The sequence below is a fragment of the Falco naumanni genome, chromosome 13 (genome assembly GCF_017639655.2).
Source record: "Falco naumanni isolate bFalNau1 chromosome 13, bFalNau1.pat, whole genome shotgun sequence".
Taxonomy (NCBI): Eukaryota; Metazoa; Chordata; class Aves; order Falconiformes; family Falconidae; genus Falco; species Falco naumanni.
The window spans coordinates 27,630,275-27,652,537 of NC_054066.1; the positions used below are offsets into that span (position 1 = coordinate 27,630,275).

The 22,263-nt window shown below is 35.4% G+C and overlaps 1 protein-coding gene across 3 annotated transcripts in view; it reads left to right on the plus strand.

Moving 5' to 3' along the window:
- Nucleotides 1-19,584, plus strand: part of IFT80 (intraflagellar transport 80) — a 53,815-nt gene extending 34,231 nt beyond the window's left edge. For 2 of the 3 annotated variants that reach the window (XM_040612480.1, XM_040612481.1), the window contains exons 10-21: nt 994-1,112; nt 1,989-2,063; nt 3,723-3,886; nt 8,333-8,397; nt 9,192-9,327; nt 10,019-10,166; nt 10,910-11,081; nt 11,503-11,520; nt 13,948-14,037; nt 14,135-14,307; nt 15,445-15,568; nt 18,363-19,584. In XM_040612480.1, the coding sequence (XP_040468414.1) occupies nt 994-1,112; nt 1,989-2,063; nt 3,723-3,886; nt 8,333-8,397; nt 9,192-9,327; nt 10,019-10,166; nt 10,910-11,081; nt 11,503-11,520; nt 13,948-14,037; nt 14,135-14,307; nt 15,445-15,568; nt 18,363-18,476 (1,398 nt within the window). In that variant the 3' untranslated portion in view covers nt 18,477-19,584. The remainder of the gene's footprint in view (nt 1-993; nt 1,113-1,988; nt 2,064-3,722; nt 3,887-8,332; nt 8,398-9,191; nt 9,328-10,018; nt 10,167-10,909; nt 11,082-11,502; nt 11,521-13,947; nt 14,038-14,134; nt 14,308-15,444; nt 15,569-18,362) is intronic. The other variant, XM_040612482.1, reaches the window with a different exon arrangement.
- Nucleotides 19,585-22,263: the final 2,679 nt, after the last annotated feature.

Consider the following 22,263-nt stretch of genomic DNA (forward strand, 5'->3'; position numbering starts at 1 on the left):
TTTTATTTTATTATTTTATTTAATTTCTATATGTTTATGTAGGAAAATATTACCTACAAAAAAGTTCTAGATGCATTCTTTTTTCTTGAGAGCTACAATAGCTAAGTTAATTACGGATGTATCACTGCAGCGGACATAGCAATTAATATGTCTTTGGAAATGATTTCTAGGCTTTCATAATAATTGAGTTCAGTCGTTGTTTTGCAGTTGGTTGCATAATGGCGAAAATGAAAAAGTAGTTACCACCCTCAGAATGGTGACATCTTAAAAAAAACCAACAAAGAACAGCCCATAAGCAAACAAAAAAACCCTGCCATAAGAGACCTTCTTAGATTTTAGCTGCCTAAAATCTTCAAGCTCAGAAATCTGTGTTGATTATAGGCAAACTGATTTTCTTGAAACGTTGTCCTTTGAACGAATTTTCACAGAAATGGCAAAGGCGCAGCCTGCTCATCAAGGCCATCTCCTAAATTTCCCTTACTTCAGAGAGGTAGCATTAAAGTATATGCTAGAGCTGTTCAGCATCTAGACAATACATCTTTATCCAAATCTTGGATATTGCTGAATTGTTTTGATGATAGAATGATGGGATCGCTGAAGTGTTATATTTCAAATGTTTAAATAATCAGCAACCAAACACTGAGTCTTAAAATGGGAACTTTCAGACATCCTTGAGCTCAGATGATTTTTCTCAACTTCATGTATAATATTGTTCTTATACCTTATGTATTCCAAGTACACATTTATTGCTCCTTTCTTATAAGGAGCTCCATCCAGCTCTTCAGTAATTATTCATTGTTTATTCAGACTTTATAGAACCTTAGAGTTTAAGTTTTTACCAGTGCTGTTAAAGTGCCTGTTCCCACATAGATATGTTCTGATTGCATATTAGTATCAGCATGTACTTAAAATAAGAGAGAAATATGGTATTTCACTAGTTAGTTTTCATTTCAGTTATTGTGTGTCTATTTAACAAAATTTTCTTTTGATTAGGTGCACAATGTTATTAATGATGCGGTAGATTTGTTGGAGTTCCGTGACAGGGTTATTAAGGCCTCTCTGAACTACGGGCATTTGGTTGTTTCAACTTCTCTTCAGTGTTACGTGTTTTCGTAAGTAATACAAATCCATGAAGCTTTCTCAAGTTTATCTGTTGGAGACTAGGAGAAATTTTATTTGAAATCCAGCAGTTAACTTTTATTTATTTATTTGTTTGTTTATTTTAACGAATTGAAATATTCTATGGAACCTAGCATCATCTACAATGAAATGTATTAGAGTATAGTTGCCCTCCCCCATCATCCTTTCTTTCAGCTTCTTGCTGGTGCCATGACTGTTCATTTTGCTGCAAAAATTTGGCAGGCTTTCCTTTCACATAGAAGCTGCAGGAATGGTGACTGGATGTAAATGTATTTGTGCCTCCATCTAGGGACTCCTTTTTTTGGATTCTGCTTCTGGCATGCCATTATTTTGGAGTAGAATAGGAATGATTCAATCCTGCATCATGTTTTAAGAATATGATATTCTGTTTCGTGTGCAGAAATTTAAAGTTTACTCCTAAAGGCACTTATCAGTGAGATGTTCAGTGAGATGATTAATTCTGAACAGTAATGCAGCCTGTAGTAGGACACATGAGAGGGACTGTCCTAACTCCAGATCACTGTAAAAGAGTTGAATTGTGATTCAGAAATATTTAAAAAATATATTTATTTCATATAAATATGATTTTGCTGTTTAGTAAGACTCCTAGGTTAGCTGCTCTAGTGTGAAGGGATGCAAAAATGAAGGCAGAAGTGTTATTGGATCATACTGCACAGTTATCAGTGTTGCTTGGCTTCTTAAATGCTGTTTCCCTTTTGAAAACCTCCCTTTTTAGGAATATTAGATGATTAAAATGTGTATGCTTTACTTAGTGAGTTCAACTTTGTATTTGCAATGATACGTGAAGATTAGCATTTTTAACAAATGATGAATTATTTTTTTTTCAGTACAAAGAACTGGAATACACCACTGATCTTTGATCTGAAGGAAGGAACAGTTAGTTTGATTCTACAAGCAGAAAGGTAGGTAACTTCTTGTAATGCTCACTATTAGATGTGAACATGCATTTCCTAAACCTTTGTTATAAGTACGTAATGAGATATTAGGAATAGACAAAGAGTACACAGTATCGTTGAGTAGCATGGAAAGGCTTAGCTGGTATGTTTACTGTAGGTCTACGGTGGTGGTAATGAATCTTTTAATACATTATGTATTTTATACTCTTATTTATGGGAGAAAGTAGAGCTGACATCTGGGGTTTTTTTATGTTTTATATTGCTTTTTTGAACTTCTATATATATTTTTATAAATTATCTTTGGTCTCCAGATTTTATTAAAAACATTGCCAGCTATGCCAAATAAATAGTTTCATTTTTCTTTATTTGTATTTTTAGTTGCAACACATTAATATGTTTTCCTCCTCTGTTTAAAAAAACTTTAATCTGTATTTCCTTTTAAAAATCATTTGTCAAAGAGATTATTACATATGCTTTTGTTTTAATCTGTATTTCCTTTTAAAAATCATTTGTCAAAGAGATCTTTACATATGCTTTTGTTTTAATCTGTATTTCCTAAAAATCATTTGTCAAAGAGATCTTTACATGTGCTTTTGTTGAAGTCTTTCAAAGGACTAAGAATAGGAGTCAAAACTCTTGAGTTTTGGTTGTAGTATTAATTTTTGTGGACAAATATTGTTGGACAACTATTTCTACAAAGTGCAGCACAGTGCTCACAGCAATTTTGAATGCCTTGAATTAAACACGTATGTCCTAGTCTACAAAGATACTGCAGGAGAGAATGGGTAAGCAAGTGGACAGGATTTTGAAGATCAGTTTCTAGACTTGGAGTTTTGTGCTGCTGATTAAAAGAAATTTTGAAAATGTGGTACAGATTCTTTGGCAGTGTAGGTGATCCACAGAGACAAACCTAAAAATTAGGTAAAACCAGGCTACCTTTACAGATATATGTGCACACAAACAGCGGTTCATTTGGTGCCAGTGTTTGGTAACATTTACAATAGCTGAGGGTCTAACAACTGGCTTGTTGTTTATGGGTGTGTTTTTTGTGTCTTTGAACTAGAGATACCGTATTTACCAGTTATACAGAACATAAATAGTTCTACTGAACAATAAAAGTTTGCAATGTGTTCCTGCAAATAAGTTATTTTTCACTGAAGCCATGCATCGTAAGAGATGGTGATCAGTTCATTAAATGCCTTCTATTTTCTGCACGCTATAATCTAGTCACACTGAAGAAAATGGTACAGGTAATACTATTTCAAAGCTAGCTGTACACATTAAAGCTGTTTCTCACATACATTCATACACACAGCATCGTCTCATGGGGTGATGTGTGGGGAGTAGCATCTTACAACACCCTGTCATCAGGAGTTACAAGATTTAAATCCTGTAATATCATAACAGATAAAGTCACAGTGATTCCAGGTAATAAGTATTTTTCATGGAAAAAGATAACATTCACACTAAAACTGAAATATTCCATACAGAGCTTTCAGAATATCAACTTTGAAATGTGAAGTTTAGAAATTATGTATTTAACTGAAAACAATTTCAGAATGTTAGACAATTACCTTCAAACTGTTGAAACTATAATCATGCTTTTCTGCATTATTTAATTATTTACCTTTTGTTGGTGGTGTGTTTTTTTTTTTTTTTTGGCAGGCATTTTCTTCTTGTAGATGGTGGAGGACTTTATTTATATTCATATGAAGGAAGATTAATTTCCTCTCCAAAATTTCCAGGAATGAGAACAGACATTTTAAATGCTCAGACAGTATCTCTGAGTAATGATACTCTAGCAGTAAAAGACAAAGCTGATGAAAAGGGTAAGTTCTCTGTTCTAGTAGTTCCGTGTTTACTAATAATTCATTACGAGGCTTTCAACATCTTTGGTACAAAAAAAAAAAAGCACAAAGCATAAACAATTTATCTGTGATATAAAGACAATATTTATTTTTTAAATGTATTACAATGATTGGTCTTGCTTAACATCGATGATAAAAGTTAGAGAATGATATATGTCTTTGCACTTCCAGTTGTGTGTAATGCATCAGAGAACCATGGAATCTTTGCATTAAATACTTGAACGGTAGGTTTTCACTCTCTGACGTGATTTTTCTAAAGAAGTAACTCAGCAACTTTTTCTGCTTGGCTGCTGCTCTTAGAAGCTACCAGTGTATTAGCTGTGATTAATTTTAGTTCTCGGGTGTTCTTTGCTTTAGTTTTTTTGGGTTTGTATCTTTACAGCACATAGGTTTTATATGCAACTGATAGGGCCATAGGTATGAGGTTGTGATGTACTCTGTCTCAGTGCTGTCTTCTTGAAGAGTTTTATTCTCTTAGCTTTTGTATTTTGGCATCAAAAGCACTGTAATTCTAAACCATAACATGGCCAAATGAGCTTCAGGTAAGTTTTTGCATTAACGAATGGTACAGGAATATCTTTTTGTCAGTCAGCTCTTTTCCTTTGTTCTCTCTGTTGATGCAAAGCTGTGAGTTTACCTGTGCAACAATATAAATTTTAAGTGTCTGCTGGAGACAGACACTTCCCTTGCTGGAAAAACCCACGGCTCTGTGACTTTTGACTTCGTAACTGTGCTATTTATAGGCCATACAAGGATGACAATGGAGGGCTGGAGTGCTATCTATAGCAGTATTTCTCCTGCGATACAGCCAGTAAGGGGATTACCGGTGGGAACAACTGTGCGCAGGAGGTGCTGTTATTGCAGAGTCAAACAGTGAAAACTTCCTGCCCGTGGTTCCAACTGACACTCGCTCGATCTATTAGCTATAACTCTGTTACCCTAGTATTAATGAATAGATTTTAAACAGATTCAGAATTCTAAAATTCTTTGTTCTGCAGCAAAGAACCACCATATCTATCTTCTTTTTGCCATAGAAAAAAGCCTTTCAGTGTGAAGTACAAAAGAAGATCCTGGCAGGGAGTTAGCCCTTTAGTACTGATTCCATGGTAGTTTTCTCAGCATATAACCTGCAACTTAAATTACTTGGTCAATGAAGAAAACCTTTATAATGATCTTTTAAAATATCCTCACCCAAACAAAAGAAAAAGTAGGTGAGGTTTTTCTCACTTCCCTGTTACAAAGCATTTTTGCTACTCTGTACAGCTGAAGAATGTACAAGAAAAAAAAATACATTTATCTTTTGTGTGAGAACAAATACTTTCTTTCATTTTGAGTAATTATTTTTAAGAGTAGTAGCATAACTAGTATGTATTTAATTTTTAAGGAAAATTACTTCAGAAAATGTTATCATCAAACACGAAGACATTAGATATCTAAACCAGCTGTGCAATAATTAAAATTTATTTTAATCAGCAAAAATATATTTCAGTGTAAATTATTAGGAGGAAAGCAGTAGGATGCAAACAAAATCTAAATGGATAAGTAAAAAGTTGTATTTTATTTCTGATCTTTTCTTTTTTACTCTGTGTGTATGTCTATTTATATTACATGAGTGTATGTGTATTTGTATATTAATACATGTAACACGGGGACTTTATACTTTTGCCGTAGTGACACCTTGATGTAGTTAGAACAAAAGCAGTAGAAGTACTTTCAATAAGTTGAGGTTATATAGAAAATGTATCCATAAATATTGACTGTTCTCTATATGCGTGCATATTTAACGTTTCGATGGTAAACTCACTCTCTTGCCCTGTTCCCCTGCCTGTCTTCCTGAGCAGACTGAAGAGCATCTCCATCTCCAAACCTTTCCCATTAGTGTCCTGAAAATCTTGTGAGCTGGTTCTGCATGCAGGGTAATCTTCATCAAAATTGTAATTTACAGAGGCTGGGTTTCTGGCTATGATTTCAAGATAAGCTCTCCAAATTATTCTGTTGATAGGAGCTTCCATCAGGGCAATGAGTAGGGGTGGGGTTTTTTTTCTTTTTTAGATACAAGCCCCACTAGTAGTGGTAAAAAGCCTGATAATATGCCAGCACATGGGAAAACAGATCCTTGGCACAGGAAACCGCGGCTTATCTAAGCCTGTTTATCCTTCTCAACTCACCCCAGCAGAAGCCGTTCTTTTTTTTCTTTGCCCTGTTTTGAGGGCAGGTCTGTTTTTCATAATGCACTGCAATATAGAAATATCTAAGATAGCTCAGTTTGATGCAGGAAGCAGTTTACATGTTGTAGCATGGAGCTGTCTACAAGCTAATTTACACTGAAACAGAGGACGCTATCACTTGCTGTCCTTCAGTGTTTTTACTTGGATACTCTTCCTCCTTCAGCAATCTAGAAAAAAGGTTGGTATCTCTGCATTTACAGTCCTTCCTCAGTCTCTAATAAAGCTGGAAGAGGGAGGTGAGCCTGTTCTTAAAATGGAGCTGCTCACCCTAGGAGCAGTTATTCTGTCGTAAGAGAACAAGTGTGTTAAAAGGCACACACACAGTAGCTGTTCTCTTTCTCTGGATGTTCAAAGTGAGAGAATACCCTTTATTCATATATTTCATTTATACATATTAAAAAGATCTATTTTAGGTTCTAAATGATTATAAAGTGATGTGGAATATTTCCAGACCAGAAAAAAAGAAACAAAACAACCCCAAACTTACTTTCTTAAATATGTTTATAAACATTGTAGATTCATGAAAAGTTAACCAATTTTACTTGTCAGTTAGGTACAGTGATTTTCTTTAAAACTCTTCATCTCACTTCCTATAGCTAGTATAGTAGTTGTAAAATTGGCTTGTATAGCTAGATCAAAAATTTCATGCAGGGAGACATGCATAAAAGTGAGAAAAATAGAACTTCTCAGAAACAACTAGGGTGGTGGGTTTTTTTGTATATTTAGTCTGCTGCCAAGAGCAAAACCTTTTTCTTCCTCTGCAAACTCAACCAATGTTTTCTGAACACCTGCTCTTACAGTTGTATTTTAAAAAAAAAAATCTGCCTGTATAACCATTGACCTCAAACCAACATCCTGTGTCCTAGTGAAAGAAATGCACAGCAGGATTAACATGTTAACATCGCCATCCTTTGGAATGAACTTGTATGTTCATCTTACGTAGTGTACTTACAGGTAATGCTTTGAAATAGCAGGTGGGGTGTGTTACTGAACATCTGAAATGTTTCTGTCACATCTGAAAACATCCATGGACTAACGCTGAATTGCGTGCTTTAAATTACAACCGGTGTTCCTTATAATGTTACAGTTTCCTCTAGGTTTGACTAGGTTTGAATACTCTACCTATGCCTGTCTGAATTCATGTGCGTATTCACAGACTGTGTATAAAGTATGTATGAATAGGTTTTGAACACACAGGGATATGTGTGCATCACACACACATACACTTGTATCTATAAAGACAGAAAGAAAGGAAGAAAGAGAAACTTTATTTTTAAGTGAATTGCAAATTTGAGTCATCACTGGATATCCCATAAATAGAGATGGTGTAGGTGGGGGGTTTTTGGAGGGTTTTTTTGTTTTATTTTTGTTTTGAGGGTGAGACAGGGAGAGTGTAGAACAGATGGGCTTCTGGTAAAGATTGCAAGAATTTATATATACAATTCAAGTATATCTGGATAAAGCAGATACTTTTTGAGGAAGCCAGTTATTAATGTGTTGCCATTAACTGTATCATCATGACAAGCTGAAAACCTGAACTGTCCTGCAAGAAAATATGTCTAGGGACCACTGTATTAAGAATTCAAAACAGAGCAGGTTTTTAACAAAATAGAGAATGCTTCTAAAGAATGTATTACACAATTGTTCGAAGGGCAGCTTTCTATATGATGATAATTTCTTCAGGAAAATATTCCACTCAATGGTATCACTTCCTAAACTTTCATATTCATCAAAATAATGGGTTAAGGTTGAATAAATGTATCAGATACATTAATTTGTTCAGATGGAGAGTACAAACTTGCATCAGATAGAACCCCGTGTCATTTCTGTAAATAACCATTTGAGCTGTGATGGGAAGTAAAACATTACTTTTCTGTATCAGTCCATGATGTCATGTTTCAATGGCTATCAATGCTCTGGAAAGAAGGATATTTGAGAATTTTCACAGATCACTCCAATTGCGAAATGAGGCTATTCCGAAGCTCAGCAGACTCTGATGGTTAAGTTTTCCCAACTGTAAGATTCTTTTTTCACCAGAGTGTGAGTCATTGGTATATCTAGCACACAGTAATAAGTATCCACTTGCAGTAAATTATCCTCTGAAAATGAATGGAACTGCTTGAAAAGTCTATGAAGAACTCTTGTTTGTAACTAATATTAATTTTTTTTATTTCTTCAGTTATCTACATATTTGAAGCTTTATCTGGAAAGCCATTGGGTGATGGAAAGCCTCTAACCCATAAGGTAAGGTGAAGAATCTAGTGTCTCTTTTTTATTATACTTTGAAATTAAGAATCAATAACGGATTTCCTCAGTAATGGGTCTAATAAACTTTTAAAGGCTTACAATCGTAATAGGCAGGAGCTTGACAACCCTAGCTGACATAACAAAAATCAGATTCTTTATGCAGCGTCGAGGTACAAAGGGATATGTTATAGGTTGTGTTCAGTTACTGGCATGTCTTTCCCATGCACATAAGAGTTTGAAACTACAGGCAAATAGTTTTGTTATGCAGTAAAACATCACCTGAGTTTCCTTTGCATGTCCTCCAAAGCTGCTTTCATTAGTGTCAACCTGTTGTTAATGCTGAAGAAAAGGAACATCATCAAAAAGTTGTCTGCCTTCAGTCTGAGCTTTTACTGTCTTCAAAAATGATTGCCTGAACTGCATCTTACTTTTCTTTACTCTTCTGGTATACCAAAAAGTCAAAAATAGGCAGCTTCTTTGGAGAGAAGAAAAAACATTCATCTTTTAGGCAGCTTTTGCTTTGAGACTGCAACTTGTATTTCTGTAGTTCTGTAGTAAATTCCTAAACTGCTGACTCTTCTCTGTTGCAGTTTTAGTTTAATCTGCATGAAATTCAATTCATATAATGCCTCATTCCACAGAGAAGACACACATAAAGTGTCTTCACAATCTGGTTTTTCAAGAGTTTTGTGCCTTATTTCTAGTAAAGCATTCATTTTTTTGAATATCACATGCTTTCTGTGATACGAATCTCCAAAATAAAAATCAGATATTTTCTTTTTCCTTTTCAGACGGAAATTGTGGCGATTGCTTTGGACCAGAAAGGACTTACAAGTGAAAGAAAAATAGCTTTTATTGATAAGAACAGAGATCTCTACATTACTTCAGTTAAACGGTTTGGAAAAGAACAGAAGATTGTCAAAATAGGTAAGGAAAATTCAAAATAACATTCAATCATGTGCTAGCAGGCAAATAGACTTTTATCTAGTAAAGAGACAAAATTTTGCTTTTTAATTAATAGTGAAACTGGACTTGAAAAAAACATTGGAAATAGTTCTGTGGCTTCTGTAAGACAGTGGTAGAGGCAATTTTAGTACATTTTATCTAAATTTTGATAATATATCAGTTACATGTAAAGCAGCTGTTAACATTTAAGCACTTGTTACTGCATTCTGGAGCAAGCAGCTAGAAGGGTATTAGAGAAGAATGTATTCCTCAGAATTATTCAGTACAGAATCTTTCAGAAGGTTTTCTTGCAAATGCAAACTCTTAATTTCATAATGTTTTTTAATTAAAAGTTTAAATGCTGCAGGTAGATGCATGATCCATGAAGTACAAAGCTGCAGTCTGACCATTGTGTTAATTTTGGTCTCCAGTCTCAAAACCAAGTCCAAAAAACCATTATTCTGAAAAGAACTTACTTTCAGAAAGCAAGAACTGAATTTGACTGGAAGTTAAGTATGTAAGATGTTACTTTATAAACAAGGTGTTAAACTCAGTCCTTATAAAAGGAACTAAGAATGGCTAATAATTACCCTTTTACTACAGTTTGTGAAGTGTACCTTTATTTTGAAGTTTCTTGTGGAAATGCATGTTATTCTTCTATCTTTAAATTAAGGGACAATGGTTCAAACTTTGGCCTGGAATGACACGTCTAACATTCTTTGTGGGATTCAAGATACTCATTTTACAGTCTGGTACTACCCCAACACAGTCAATGTAGATAAAGATCTTTTGCCAAAAACTCTGTATGAAAAAGATGCAAGGTAATATATTCTTTTTTATCATAATAGTATTACTATGTATTTTACCTACTTTACTCATTCCTTAAAACATTATGTTAATTTTGGCAGCTGAAGTAAAAGCCAGGGTTGCAACTTCTAAAATTCTTCTTGTGTTACTACTTCTTGATTAGGAAATGAGGAAAAAGTGTTTTATAATTCATGTCATAAAGTTTGCAGTTGAAATGGATGATGCATATCTTGATGCAAAAGCAAAATTTTAATCATATCTCATGAAATACTGCCTTAGTTGTTCGTAAAAAATCAAACAAAAAAGAAGATATGTTAAAAGTATCTGTTGGAAATTAAATGTATCAAAACATTACATCACAGATAATACTATTTCCAGCTCAGCATGTTTACTTCAGTCTGCACGCTTGTGATAATTAATTCAGGTATTCTTGATGAAGGATTTTATATTTCATTATAAGAGTTGTGGGAGCCCAAATACTTTTTACTGAAAAATCTATTTGAAAATTTTTGCACAAATACCCAGTTTGCATTTGCTTTACAGCCAGTGTATGTGCATAACTAACGTTTATTTTTAGTTAACATTACAACCACCTGTTGGATACAACTAGTGAATAACTAGGTGCTTAGATTTTTATGTGCTCTGGAAACGAAGTATAATCATGTTGTAATTTTGAAACAAAGATTTCTTTACATTCCTAATGTCCTTTTCAATAAGAAAGAAGTAAATATTAACTTACCTTTCTTTCTCTACCCAGTGAATTTGGCAAAAATCCCCAGATTATACATTTTGTAGGAAATCAAATAACAATTAGAAGAGCAGATGGTTCACTTATTCACCTTAATATGTCACCTTATCCTGCCATTCTTCATGAATATATTAGTAGTTCTAAATGGGAAGATGCTGTCAGATTGTGTCGCTTTGTCAAGGTAAATGCTAATTATCAGGAATGTTCAGATATAATTTCACTGTAATATTTATGTTTTCAGGTATTCCTTTAATAATGGTAATTGCATATCAGATGTTACATCTGATTTCCATTCTTCTGCTTTGTTGCTGATTGGTTTTGAGCTGGTCATGAAAAATTATACATTTTTCATAATTACGTAATATACAGATGCATCATTTCATAGTTGTCATTATATATAATAAAAATGCTTATTTTTATTCACAGCAAAGTCTGGTACTCACAGAAGTTAGTAATAAGCTTAACTTTTCAGTACTAGGCCTTAATATAACCAATTAAAAAGTATCTGTGTCTCCACCATTGCCTAGTAGTTTTTCATGTTTTATTTCACTTGGGTTTTGTGTGATTTTTTTCCCCCTTTGCTTTCTTTTATATATATTTAGGCAACAGCAACAGATGAGGTGAGTCTGGGAGTCTTTAAAACTGACAATGAAAAATCTCCCCAAACCCTGCTTCCTTTCCCCCATGTAGTCCTAGAAAAGAGTTTAGCACTTTCATATGATTGCCATGACCTTAAATGGGTATTTCAATTATTTTTGTATTTGCATTATTAAATCAATACACATCCAGAAAACTTGGGTTGTATATTGATTTTTATTTTGGGTGCTAGCCCTTTAATAGTAGGCTTTTTTCCCCCAGTATTTGGCAATGGGAACTGGGATTTCAGATTTCAAATGCAGTATTATGTTAACTTTTTTGAGTAATCTAAATGCATCATCTTTTAAAAATAAAACAACTGTATTGGGTGGTAATATTAATAGGTTTTTTTCTGATTGATATGAAGGTTTTCTAATTTAGGGGGTTTGTTTGGTCAAACTTCTCGTGCATCCTCTTCATTCTTATGGGCAGAGTCATCCAATGATTTTAGTCATACTTAAAAGGAAAAAATACTTTAAATTTTTGGTGCTTTTTAAATGAAATCTCAATATAAGTATCATGTTTTTTTCACTGTCCTTTTTTTATGAGCTTTTCCTCATTAATCTGTTATCTGTCAACAAGTGAGGAAGGCCTTTCAAGAAAAACTGGAACAGAATCTTTATTTTCAGCGTGAAGAGTATTCACATCATCTGGTTTTAAGCATCCCCAAGTTAGATACTTCCGTCTTGGTCTTTGAAGACTTCTCCTTTGCATTGATTGACAAAAGAAAATTTTTGTCTTTGATAGAAGGTAATCTAATCTGGCCTAAACTAGATGGTGTGAATATCCTCTCTATTTGATACTTTGTGTTTGGGCTGAGGGATGACCTGGAACACCCTTACACCAAGGTCTTGCCTTGAGTACTTTGTTTATCTTTCATGATTCATAAACTCTTCATGGAGATACAGGGCTGTTTTGTTGATTTGGGGCAACCCAGGTAGACAGTTCAAAGCATTTCTAATCAGTAATAAGAAAACGGACCATCTTTCTGAGGAAAGAGAGAACACAAGACCAGTTGGTGAAAAACTCCTAGAAACTTGGTCCCTTGAATAGTTTCAAGCTGAGCTTTCAGCATTTTATCACCTAAATTTCTAAATAATAGGGAAGCAGGAGAAAAATGTGACCAAGATTTTATTAGTATTTGATTCTCTGGACAACTTTGAATCTCCCAAATTATGGGCTACCAGGAGGAATGCTTATCTTGTCCTGAATCCTGGTAAAGAGTGGGAACATGTGCAAAGACGGTGATAGTGAAAGCCTTAGGCTAAATTACTGTATTTCATTGTCTTCAGTGGGTCTTACCAGTTTTGTTTCATATAAAAGCAATTTTGAGACATGGCATGGGAATATGTTTAAAGCATGCTCAGTGTAGCTGTTTAGTCAGATTTAAATTAACAGTAATCCTATGCTGCTTCTAAAAACCTATTCTAAAAACCATATGATGAAGTGTTTAAAAAAAAATTCAAATTTGTTATTAAACATATTTAGCAAAACTACTAAAACCCACTTAATTCCTGGACTGTGTGTGGACTAGCAAGTGTCTTCAAAATCAAATTTTTCCTGTCTGACCTAGAGTTTTCACATGTGGTAGCCTAAACTGTATTAATTAGTATGTTTTAGTAGTATAGCTTTGTTATAATGTTGTCAGACTTGAAAAGATAAGATACCAAAATGTCAGAATCTTCCTAAATGTTTTTCTGAGTTAGTGGAGTTTCCTTAACGTTGTGTAAAAAAACCCAAATAATAATGCAAAAGTTACAAGAATAGAAAACAAGGTTGTAATATTATTATTACCACTAAGGTTTTCTAATTCTTAGTTCTAAACATAAAATGTACTGAAAATATCACAAAGGAGACAGAACTTTTGAAGCTCTTATTTACTTTTCAGCAGGTTCATTGTTCTACAGTCAAATAGTTTTTTCAGTTATAGTACGTTTATGATAAATGTATAGTTGTTGTCAGCATCGTGGTTCCAGTGCAGTTATTTGTGAAGCCAGGTTGAGATCAGCCAGCTTAAACTAATTTTCCTAACTACAGCCAGTGCTTTAGTTTCCAGCATAGTTCCACGAGCAGTGACAGGGACACCAGTGACGAGGCTGTGAAGTGATGCAATGGCAGGAGTTCATTACTGGCTGAGATGCTGAGAGCTAATGACTCATTTAGCCACACTGTCAGTCTCAGCTGATCACAACTTCAACATTTTTATAATGAAGGAGTTCTGAGGAAAGATGAGAAAGTAGTGACTTTCTAATAAGAGAGTTAGACCATGGCGCCCTAAATGGCATACTGAGAAATGTTGTATTGTTATGCATTATATTCAGGACTTGCATACTTCCTTTGAGAAGTCATTTTTAGCAGGATAGTAAATATTTGAAGTTGTAAGAGTTGCGTTTTTTTAAAAAAAATTTCAGGATCAGACGATGTGGGCTTGTTTAGCTGCTATGGCAGTTGCCAACAAAGACATGACTACAGCAGAAATCGCCTATGCATCAATTGGTGAGGTAAGAAAATTTAGTTATGTATTTCTAGTTAAATTGTTGCAAAACTAATTTTCTTCATTAATTTCCCTTATTAAACTACTGTACATCTCGTTAACAGATTGACAAAGTTCAGTATATCAACTCCATCAAAGATCTTCCATCAAAAGAGTCAAGGATGGCTCATACACTGCTGTTCAGTGGAAACACCCAAGAAGCTGAAACCCTGCTTCTTCAAGCAGGCCTTATCTATCAAGCTATTCAAGTCAACATTAATCTTTACAATTGGGATAGGTAGTATTTCTTCAAACACAGTATGTTTATAAGCAGTCTTACTGAGGTAACCTGTAAATTATTGGGATTGGTTGTTTTATTGCAGATGCTTACCTGTACTGTAATTGCCCAGAACTGTAAAAAGATGAAGTAAATCATATCCTGACAATAACCAAAGAAGTAACTTCTTTTCTGTCAAGTTTAGAAGACAAGTATTCTGTGACAGAAGTGCAAAGCATGTTTGGAAGCATTTTTAAATAACATTTTGCTTTTTCATTATTTTTGACACAGGAAAGTCCTTAGTGATACCTCAAACTGTATGTGACCCTCAAAGAATTAAGGCTGTTTTGAAATGTCTTGTTGCTAAAAATAGATACGTTGCCATTCAGACTCCCAGCACTGTGTAGGTGGATGAAATATGAATTAGGCCTGAGAAAACAAAGTAGGAATTTCTGCTTTAAACAAAACCCCACGTTTTCTAACAGAATCTTCTGAGGCCATTTACTACTAATTTCTCTGCTATTCTATTCGTATCACCGTAGGCAAAAAGTTGTTTTTCCTCCCCACATATCTGTGGGGTTTATTATGTTGCCTATTATGTCTCATCTAAAAACTGTATCTATCAAACATAAGTATTCCTTATGCCATTGAGAAGAAAACAGATGTGAGAGTAATCGGTTATACTAATCCAATGCCTAATCTTTCCTCCCTATAGAATATTCATAAATGCTGTGTAGCATACACTATCAATAAGTATTATGACGCTGTTCAGGAGTGGTTCCTGACTGTTACAAAGTTATTAAAAATTATTACTTTTGCCCCTTTATATTGAGAGTGCTGAACTCTAACCACTCTGTTTTATTTCCTTGAAATAAAAGGACTGGTATTGTCAAACTCCAATGATGTGATGAGGTTGTCAACAGAAATAACCGTTGGATATTTTTCATAGCATGCATCATAAAGTAGACAGTCTTCCTTCGCTGGCTACTTTTAACCTCTTGTGACCGATGCTAATGTAAAACTGCTTGGCACTATAGATTAGGAATCTTTGCCTGCAGCCCGAATGCTTTTCAGCATATCGTTTTGCAAAACCATGGTGATTGTAGTTGTGCCAGAGCATTTATATAGCCTGACAAGCCCATTTCTGTTTTATTCCAGGGCCCTAGAACTAGCAGTAAAGCACAAGACACATGTTGACACGGTCCTGGCTTATCGACAAAAGTTCCTAGAGGACTTTGGTAAAAAAGAAACTAACAAAAGATTTTTGCAATATGCAGAAGGTGTAAGTATTGCTCAGAATTATTCCTACAGCTTTAGGTCAGCCTGCCCCTTGTAGCCACTTTGGGAGGGTGGGGAAGAATTGCTCTTACGTTTTCCTTCTTTGGTTCAAATGTGGACACAGATCTTAAAATTTTTACATCTGAATACAAGTTCATAGCTTGATGTGTGGCTACTTGGCTAGTAGTAGTTGTGCATGTGGTTTATTTGAAGGTGCAGACGTGGAATGTATATATTTAGTATCTGGCAAGGATTATACAAATGAAGGCATAGTTGTTCTCTATAAACAGGGAGCTAGACCTTAGTACAGATTGAATGGGTACCTCTAAAATGTCTTCAACATTTTTTTGTGATTTTATGGATAGCAACAATAACAAACTTTGAAGATTTCCAGATATGCATTAAAAGTGAACTACAAACCGTTCTGCTGAATGTGATAAATAGCTAAATATACAATTTCATCAAACCTCTGGAAACCCTCTATCATCAGTAGGTCGTTTCAATGTATTAGCATTTCACAGATCTTAAAGACTGAGGCTAGATCTTACAGTTCATAAGCTAAAAATACCTTAGATTCCACTGAAGTACTTGTGTGCATTTCTTTTATGAGAGGCATTACGCACATGTGCACCTTAGACAGCAATTTCACTGAGCGGCCCTTATGTCCTTCCTGCTCTTCCCCTCACTGTTCTGAAGCATTCCGAGGGTGAAACTGTGAAGAGAGACGTGTACTTTGACAGTGTCAGATCCTTGCATCCACAGTAGCTGATGGATCAGGAAATAATCTCAGCTGTTAGCTCAGATCCTTTAATTGGTCATTGTCCATTACACTTTCAATAAAGCTTGATTTCTAATGTAAGTCATTAGCTTTTAGCACTTCTAAGGATGTTTCATTTCCTAAGCAAGAATAAAAGTCTGCACAGTATCTAGCCCCCCAATGAACCATTCTGCAGTACTTTACCTAGGAAGTACAGAAAAAGAACAGATTCCAGGCACTCTTATCATGCAGCAATTTTGGCTGCTGTGCTGGAAGTACGCCTTCTACATACTTTAAATCCATTATTGAGCAAAAATCATGTTAATCCCCTGATGCTTCTGAAAGAGACTTTTTAGATAATACTGTCTTGTTTTTAAATTGTCAAGAAAGCTGTAGTTTCTGGAAGGGTTCCTAAGCAATAACACCCTGTCAGTGACAAGGTGTGAGCAGAGTGACGCGGGTGGAGCCCGTTTCACCTTACACTCAGTCTTGAAACTTGGGTCTCAGACTGCAGAATGTTCCTGGAATAAAGAAGTCCTTTTCTGCATCCGTGTTCTGGAGGTCTTATCTGCTGCCTCTGAAACTGGGAGGGAACCTGCTTAATGAAGTGGATTTTAAGCTCTTGGCTGTAGTGGTAACTAGCAAAGTTAGCAGGAAACATTAAGGGCATTGAAGAGAAAAGCAAGATTTTGTGCTGCTATTCTTTCTCAGGGAAAAAAATAAATAGGTCTGTTTCCCTTTCACCACCTAAAGCTCCTTCTGGCTTAAGTAAGGAGTTTTTACCTCTTTACTGCAGCTGAGAGCACGGATCTGCAAGCAGATAGGGAATCTAAACAATGTGCTTAGTTGTTACATCTCACGTCTTTATATATAAGGTATTATGAACCTAATGAGTATACTGAGAATCCATATCTTGGCAGTTAGTAGGTGTCACTGGCAAGGATTGTTGGCTTCGCTGGCAAGTAGCTCTCTGGGCTGGATGGCAGAATTAGCCCTGTATGTGGTATGTTTAGCATCTGTGTGACATCTGTTAGAGCAAACGCATTCTTTCTTAGAGCTCCATAAAGATTTCGGTCATCAGATCCAAAGCACCTGGACCCAGTAAATGCATCCTGAATTGAGGTATTAACCTTTTCACATGAGAATATGGGTATTGCAATTACATCTTCCCTCGCAGAGAATCTTCCTTGTTATTTCATGACTTAGTTAACAGAGTAACAGCTACTCTGAAAATTCCCTGTGCAGCAATTGAGACTTTTTTCCCATCCCATCTTTGATAGTCTTAATTCTCCAGCAATGAAACTGAACTTTGCAGTTACATTTTTCCCCAGGTTTTGGACATGTTTTCGTAGTCACCAAATGCACCATGATCCGTTCTTTCTTGTCAAGCATTTTTGGAAAGACAGGCAACAGTTGTACTCCACTGTACCATGGATATTGTACTATGTCTGTTGTCTGAAGTTTCACTGAAATAGAATACAGCCGGAAGGTGATGATTCTCTGCAGCTGGAGAAGTGCCAATATAAAGCTAAAACTTATATTGATCTAGACGACAAATTTCAAACAGAAATCTGATTTCTGTTATATCGATAACTAGTGTAATATGCTATTGTGTTTCCTTGGTGGACTTCAGGCACAGTCAAAAGACATCACTGCATGTATTATTGATACAGGGCTATACTCTCAGTAATAGGACACAGAGGTCGCATCTAATTTAAATGTAATGATTTGATCCAAGTTATTTTTGTGTTCTAATGGGTTTTTGCCAGACACAATGAGATGTATTAGTATTTGTTAAGATATCAAGCTTGTTTTATTTTAAAGGTGGAAAGCTCAGTTTGTTGGAACTCAACTCTGCCTTCATACATTCCATTAGTGTGTCAACAAGTTGTCGCTTATATGTGAAGTGCTGTGTAATGATTGATACATAATGTTTGTAATCGTAATTTCAAATTGTCCGTTTAGTGTATAGCTATCTGTTTGACCTCTCTATATAATGCTAGTTGACCTCTGCGTACTCCCTTTTCTGTTCTTCTTACAGCTGGAAGTTGATTGGAATAAAATCAAAGCCAAAATAGAGATGGAAATTGCTAAAGAACGAGAACAAGCAGCAACCAGTCCTGCAGTGAGAGCCAGTGTAACTGTACAGCAATAACTGTCCTCTTGGTTGCCTTAATGAGCGCTTCTTGGATATTTTGTACTGGCATATTTTGACACATTAAAAAAAGCCTCAGCAAACATTTTGTGGGGAACAGGAGTGAGAATTGCTGTGGTTCTTGCTAATGGCTGGATGACAGGCAGAATTATTGATTTACTACAGTCTCATTTGGATCTGGGTTTATGTTCTGATGCCCTAACTCCAGTGAGTAGTTACCTTGTAGTCCATAATACATGTATGACAAAAAAGGAAAATTTACTGTCTTTCCATTAGTGGCTTTTAAATTTTCATTGCCGTTAAAATTATTTAACCTCAGTTGCCTCCAACTACCAATTTCCCTGTTTAAGCAGCTAGTTAAGTAGTTTGGTTATTTCTGCAAACTCAGGGACCTCTGAAAAGAGTTGTTTAAGTTGCCCTAAGACAAATTCAGCAAACTAAACGTTGAACAGTAAAAAAAGGATTTGCTTGCACCTATAAATACAAAGGAATATTTTATTCACAGTTATGGTAATACGTACTTCTGGTACTACGTATGTATGAGCAAGTTCTTTAATAGATGATTTCAGATTACTTCAGCAACTCAGGTTAGTTCCTGCAGCAAACAATTTAGCAATAAAAGGTATTTTCTGAGATAAATAATTTAAAATACAGTGGAATGTGCTTTGAGTGTTGTTTGAAGTAACACACAGAATTGTTGGTTGGTTTTGTAGCATCTAACACGTATAATTGACAATATTGAAAGCTTCCTTAAGGCTGAAATACCATACTCATTTAAAATAAGGAAGAACTTCCCACATATTTTTTTTCTGCACCAAGCACTTGATTTGAAAATACTGTTTTTACATTTGTGTTGTTTCAAGATATATTTTTGTTTTACATATGAAAGTGGCTGCATATGCTAGATGTTCTTTGCAGAAGCCTTTTGCGTTACAAATATATGAGCAAGTTATTCATAACTGACATTGTATAATATGTATCTTTGAAATATTACCATCAAAATGTTAAATATCTGTATATCTGGCAAATGTTTTTGTAAATCATTATGTGATGGTTTTTTGCACAGCTCATAAATTTCTTAATAAAAACAGAGTTTTTTTAAAATGTATCTAGTAGGTGATGCATTAAGTGATCTCCATTGATTTACCTGACTGCTAAATAAAACAATGTATTTGATGTAGCTCATTTGAAGCTCTGCAGTATTCTGGTGTGCTGACATGTGGCAAAGTAAACACCTTCCGTTAACTTGCAGAAAGCACTTACTTTCCAGAAATGAGCCCAAAATACCACTAATGGCAAGTGTTTAATGTTAAATTTATGAAACTTGGCTCAGATTTGTAATGCAATGTAAGCAATTTTTGAAGACCAGTCTAGCGGTGCTACAAAGTTCAGGATCTCGGCTCAATCTCGCTCTTTTATTCTTGGCCCACTTGGAGGTACAGCAGAGGCAGCAAATTCACTCAGCTGCTTAAAAGTGCCTGGTGCAACAATTAGCCATGGCAAAGACTGAGATAAAACAGTGGGATGGGCGCCACGCTTGCAAAGGTACCGTCTCAGACTGGCTGCGCTTCAGCCGATGTCGATGTTCACAGAAGGTGGTACAGCAGTACTTCAAGCTGGCTCTCCATGTCTCGGTATTGATGAGAAGTGTTCTATTTTAGGTGATGGGAAAGGTGGGTTAGTTCCTGGGCCAAAGCACAAGGAAGACTTTAAGGTATTCATTGCTGATGAGATCTGGGTTTTTTCCGTGCATATCCAGTCCTGAATGATATGCCATGTTTGTGTTAAATAGAATACAAGGCAAAATAAGTATCTTGGAAAAATAAATATTTGGAAAAAATATTCTTTATTTTCACCAGGTTCTAATATGCAGGTAACCTGGTAGAATTCCAGCCTTGGGTATGAAACCTAGATTTCAGAATATTCTCAGAAGGAAACATTCTTATATGGCTTCACTGGGATTGTTCCAGGGTTTTTACGTATCACAAGTGCAGTTCCCAGAAAAGTTCCATTTGTCCAGTCCAAGATAATTTTGTGCTGGTTTGTCTGGGGTTTTGAAATTCTGCACTGTGTCTGTACCTGTTTTCAGTAATTTTCAATAGTTCATTTAATGCCATCTGTTAAGTAAAAAGAGATAACAGAAGGATACAGATGTTTTAGGTATGTTAACAAGCCACAACAAACCAAACCTTGGGTATCTGCTTCAGTGGGCTGTTTCTGATGTATTCAGAAAGACTGGCATATTAGCAAGTGCAAAGTAAGATCAAAAGTACTTTCACTCTACTTGTTGTGTTTGTGTCATACTACCTCCTTGTCCAAACCCTGATTTAAAACCTTCCAGAGCTGTAAATGAAATAGCTAAGCAATTACTGGTTGTATTATTGTCCAGTGCAAGAATACTTGATTCTTCAATGATTTAAGAATACCTATTTTAAAAATGGATAGCACCCTATTTAATTATTGACTATTTAATTTTAAACATCATAAACCTATTTAAGAAGTAGGGATTAACACGATGGAAATGTAATTGTTTTAGTTGCTGTTGTGATGGATCAGTTACTCAAATATAACCCCAATTTTGCTATAGCAGGATGCGTATTCCAGTTCACATACTTCATTTGACCTTGACCACCATAGATTCTCTCTGGTTGTAAGAAGGGAGATTCAAATGGGAATGTGAAAAGTGTATATTTAAGTGAGGTAAAGGTAAATGCTAAGCTGACTGCTTAAAAGCCATAATTGAATTAGGAAAGCAACATACTGAAAAGATGTTGTGTGAGTTAGGTAGCACTTCTGTCTTTTGAATTTTCAAACATGGCAAACGATGTAGTTGGCTCTCCTTGCACGTGGGCTTGGAAATAATGTAAAAAATTGCTGATCTTTCACCCCATTCTAGTACTGTAGTGAGGAACAAACCTAAGCAATCTGTTAATGTCAGTACCCTGCCCTGCATTAGAGGACACCCATTTTTACATCCCAGCCTTCATGCATTGTCCATCATCTGGCGACGGACAGACCTTGCAGTCTGTCTGTTCCGTGTGGACAGTTTTCTGTTTACAATGCACAGCAGCCACCCTATGTTTCTAAGGTGAGTTACTGATGGGTGACTGCAACGAAGAGCAGTGAAAAAAGCATTTTAGGAACATCCTCTTGGATTTGAAAATTAAAAAAAATTTAAACCTTGCTTTATGCCACATTTTAACTATCATTTTGGATGCAACTATTCCAGATAATGCAAATGGTTAAAGAAACATTCTTCATTTTTACCTCCAGCTTAAATTTTTTATGGTTTGCATTTTTTTAATAGTCCAGAAGAAAAAAGAAAAGTATTTTTTGTATTCTGATATTTAAGACAGTAAGACTTTGAGATCTATGTTTGTGGGATTTTATTCTTTGGAACTGGAACAGGGTGAAGCTTTGAATCATCTGACGTGAAGGCTGAATTTCATAGCTTGTATAGAACCATTCCCTACTGCAGGAAAACAAATCTTCATCTCTAAAAGATGCTGTGCATAAGGTGACTGCAGATATATCAATTTTACACCAGAGGCCAGAAGCTGTGTCACAGAAGCATCTTTGTCTGAAGGAGGGGAGAGGTAACGGCAGGTTACCGAATGCCAGCCTTTGGCTCTGTGGCTTCGTTGTGCCTCTCTGCCACACAAATCCAGCTGATTTTTGGATTCCAAAAAGCTGATGTCCATAATGCAGTCAGATGGTGGAAAGCCAGGCAAATTATGTAACTTGGAAAGGTGTCAAACCTCAAACCAATCAACATTGATAACCGTCA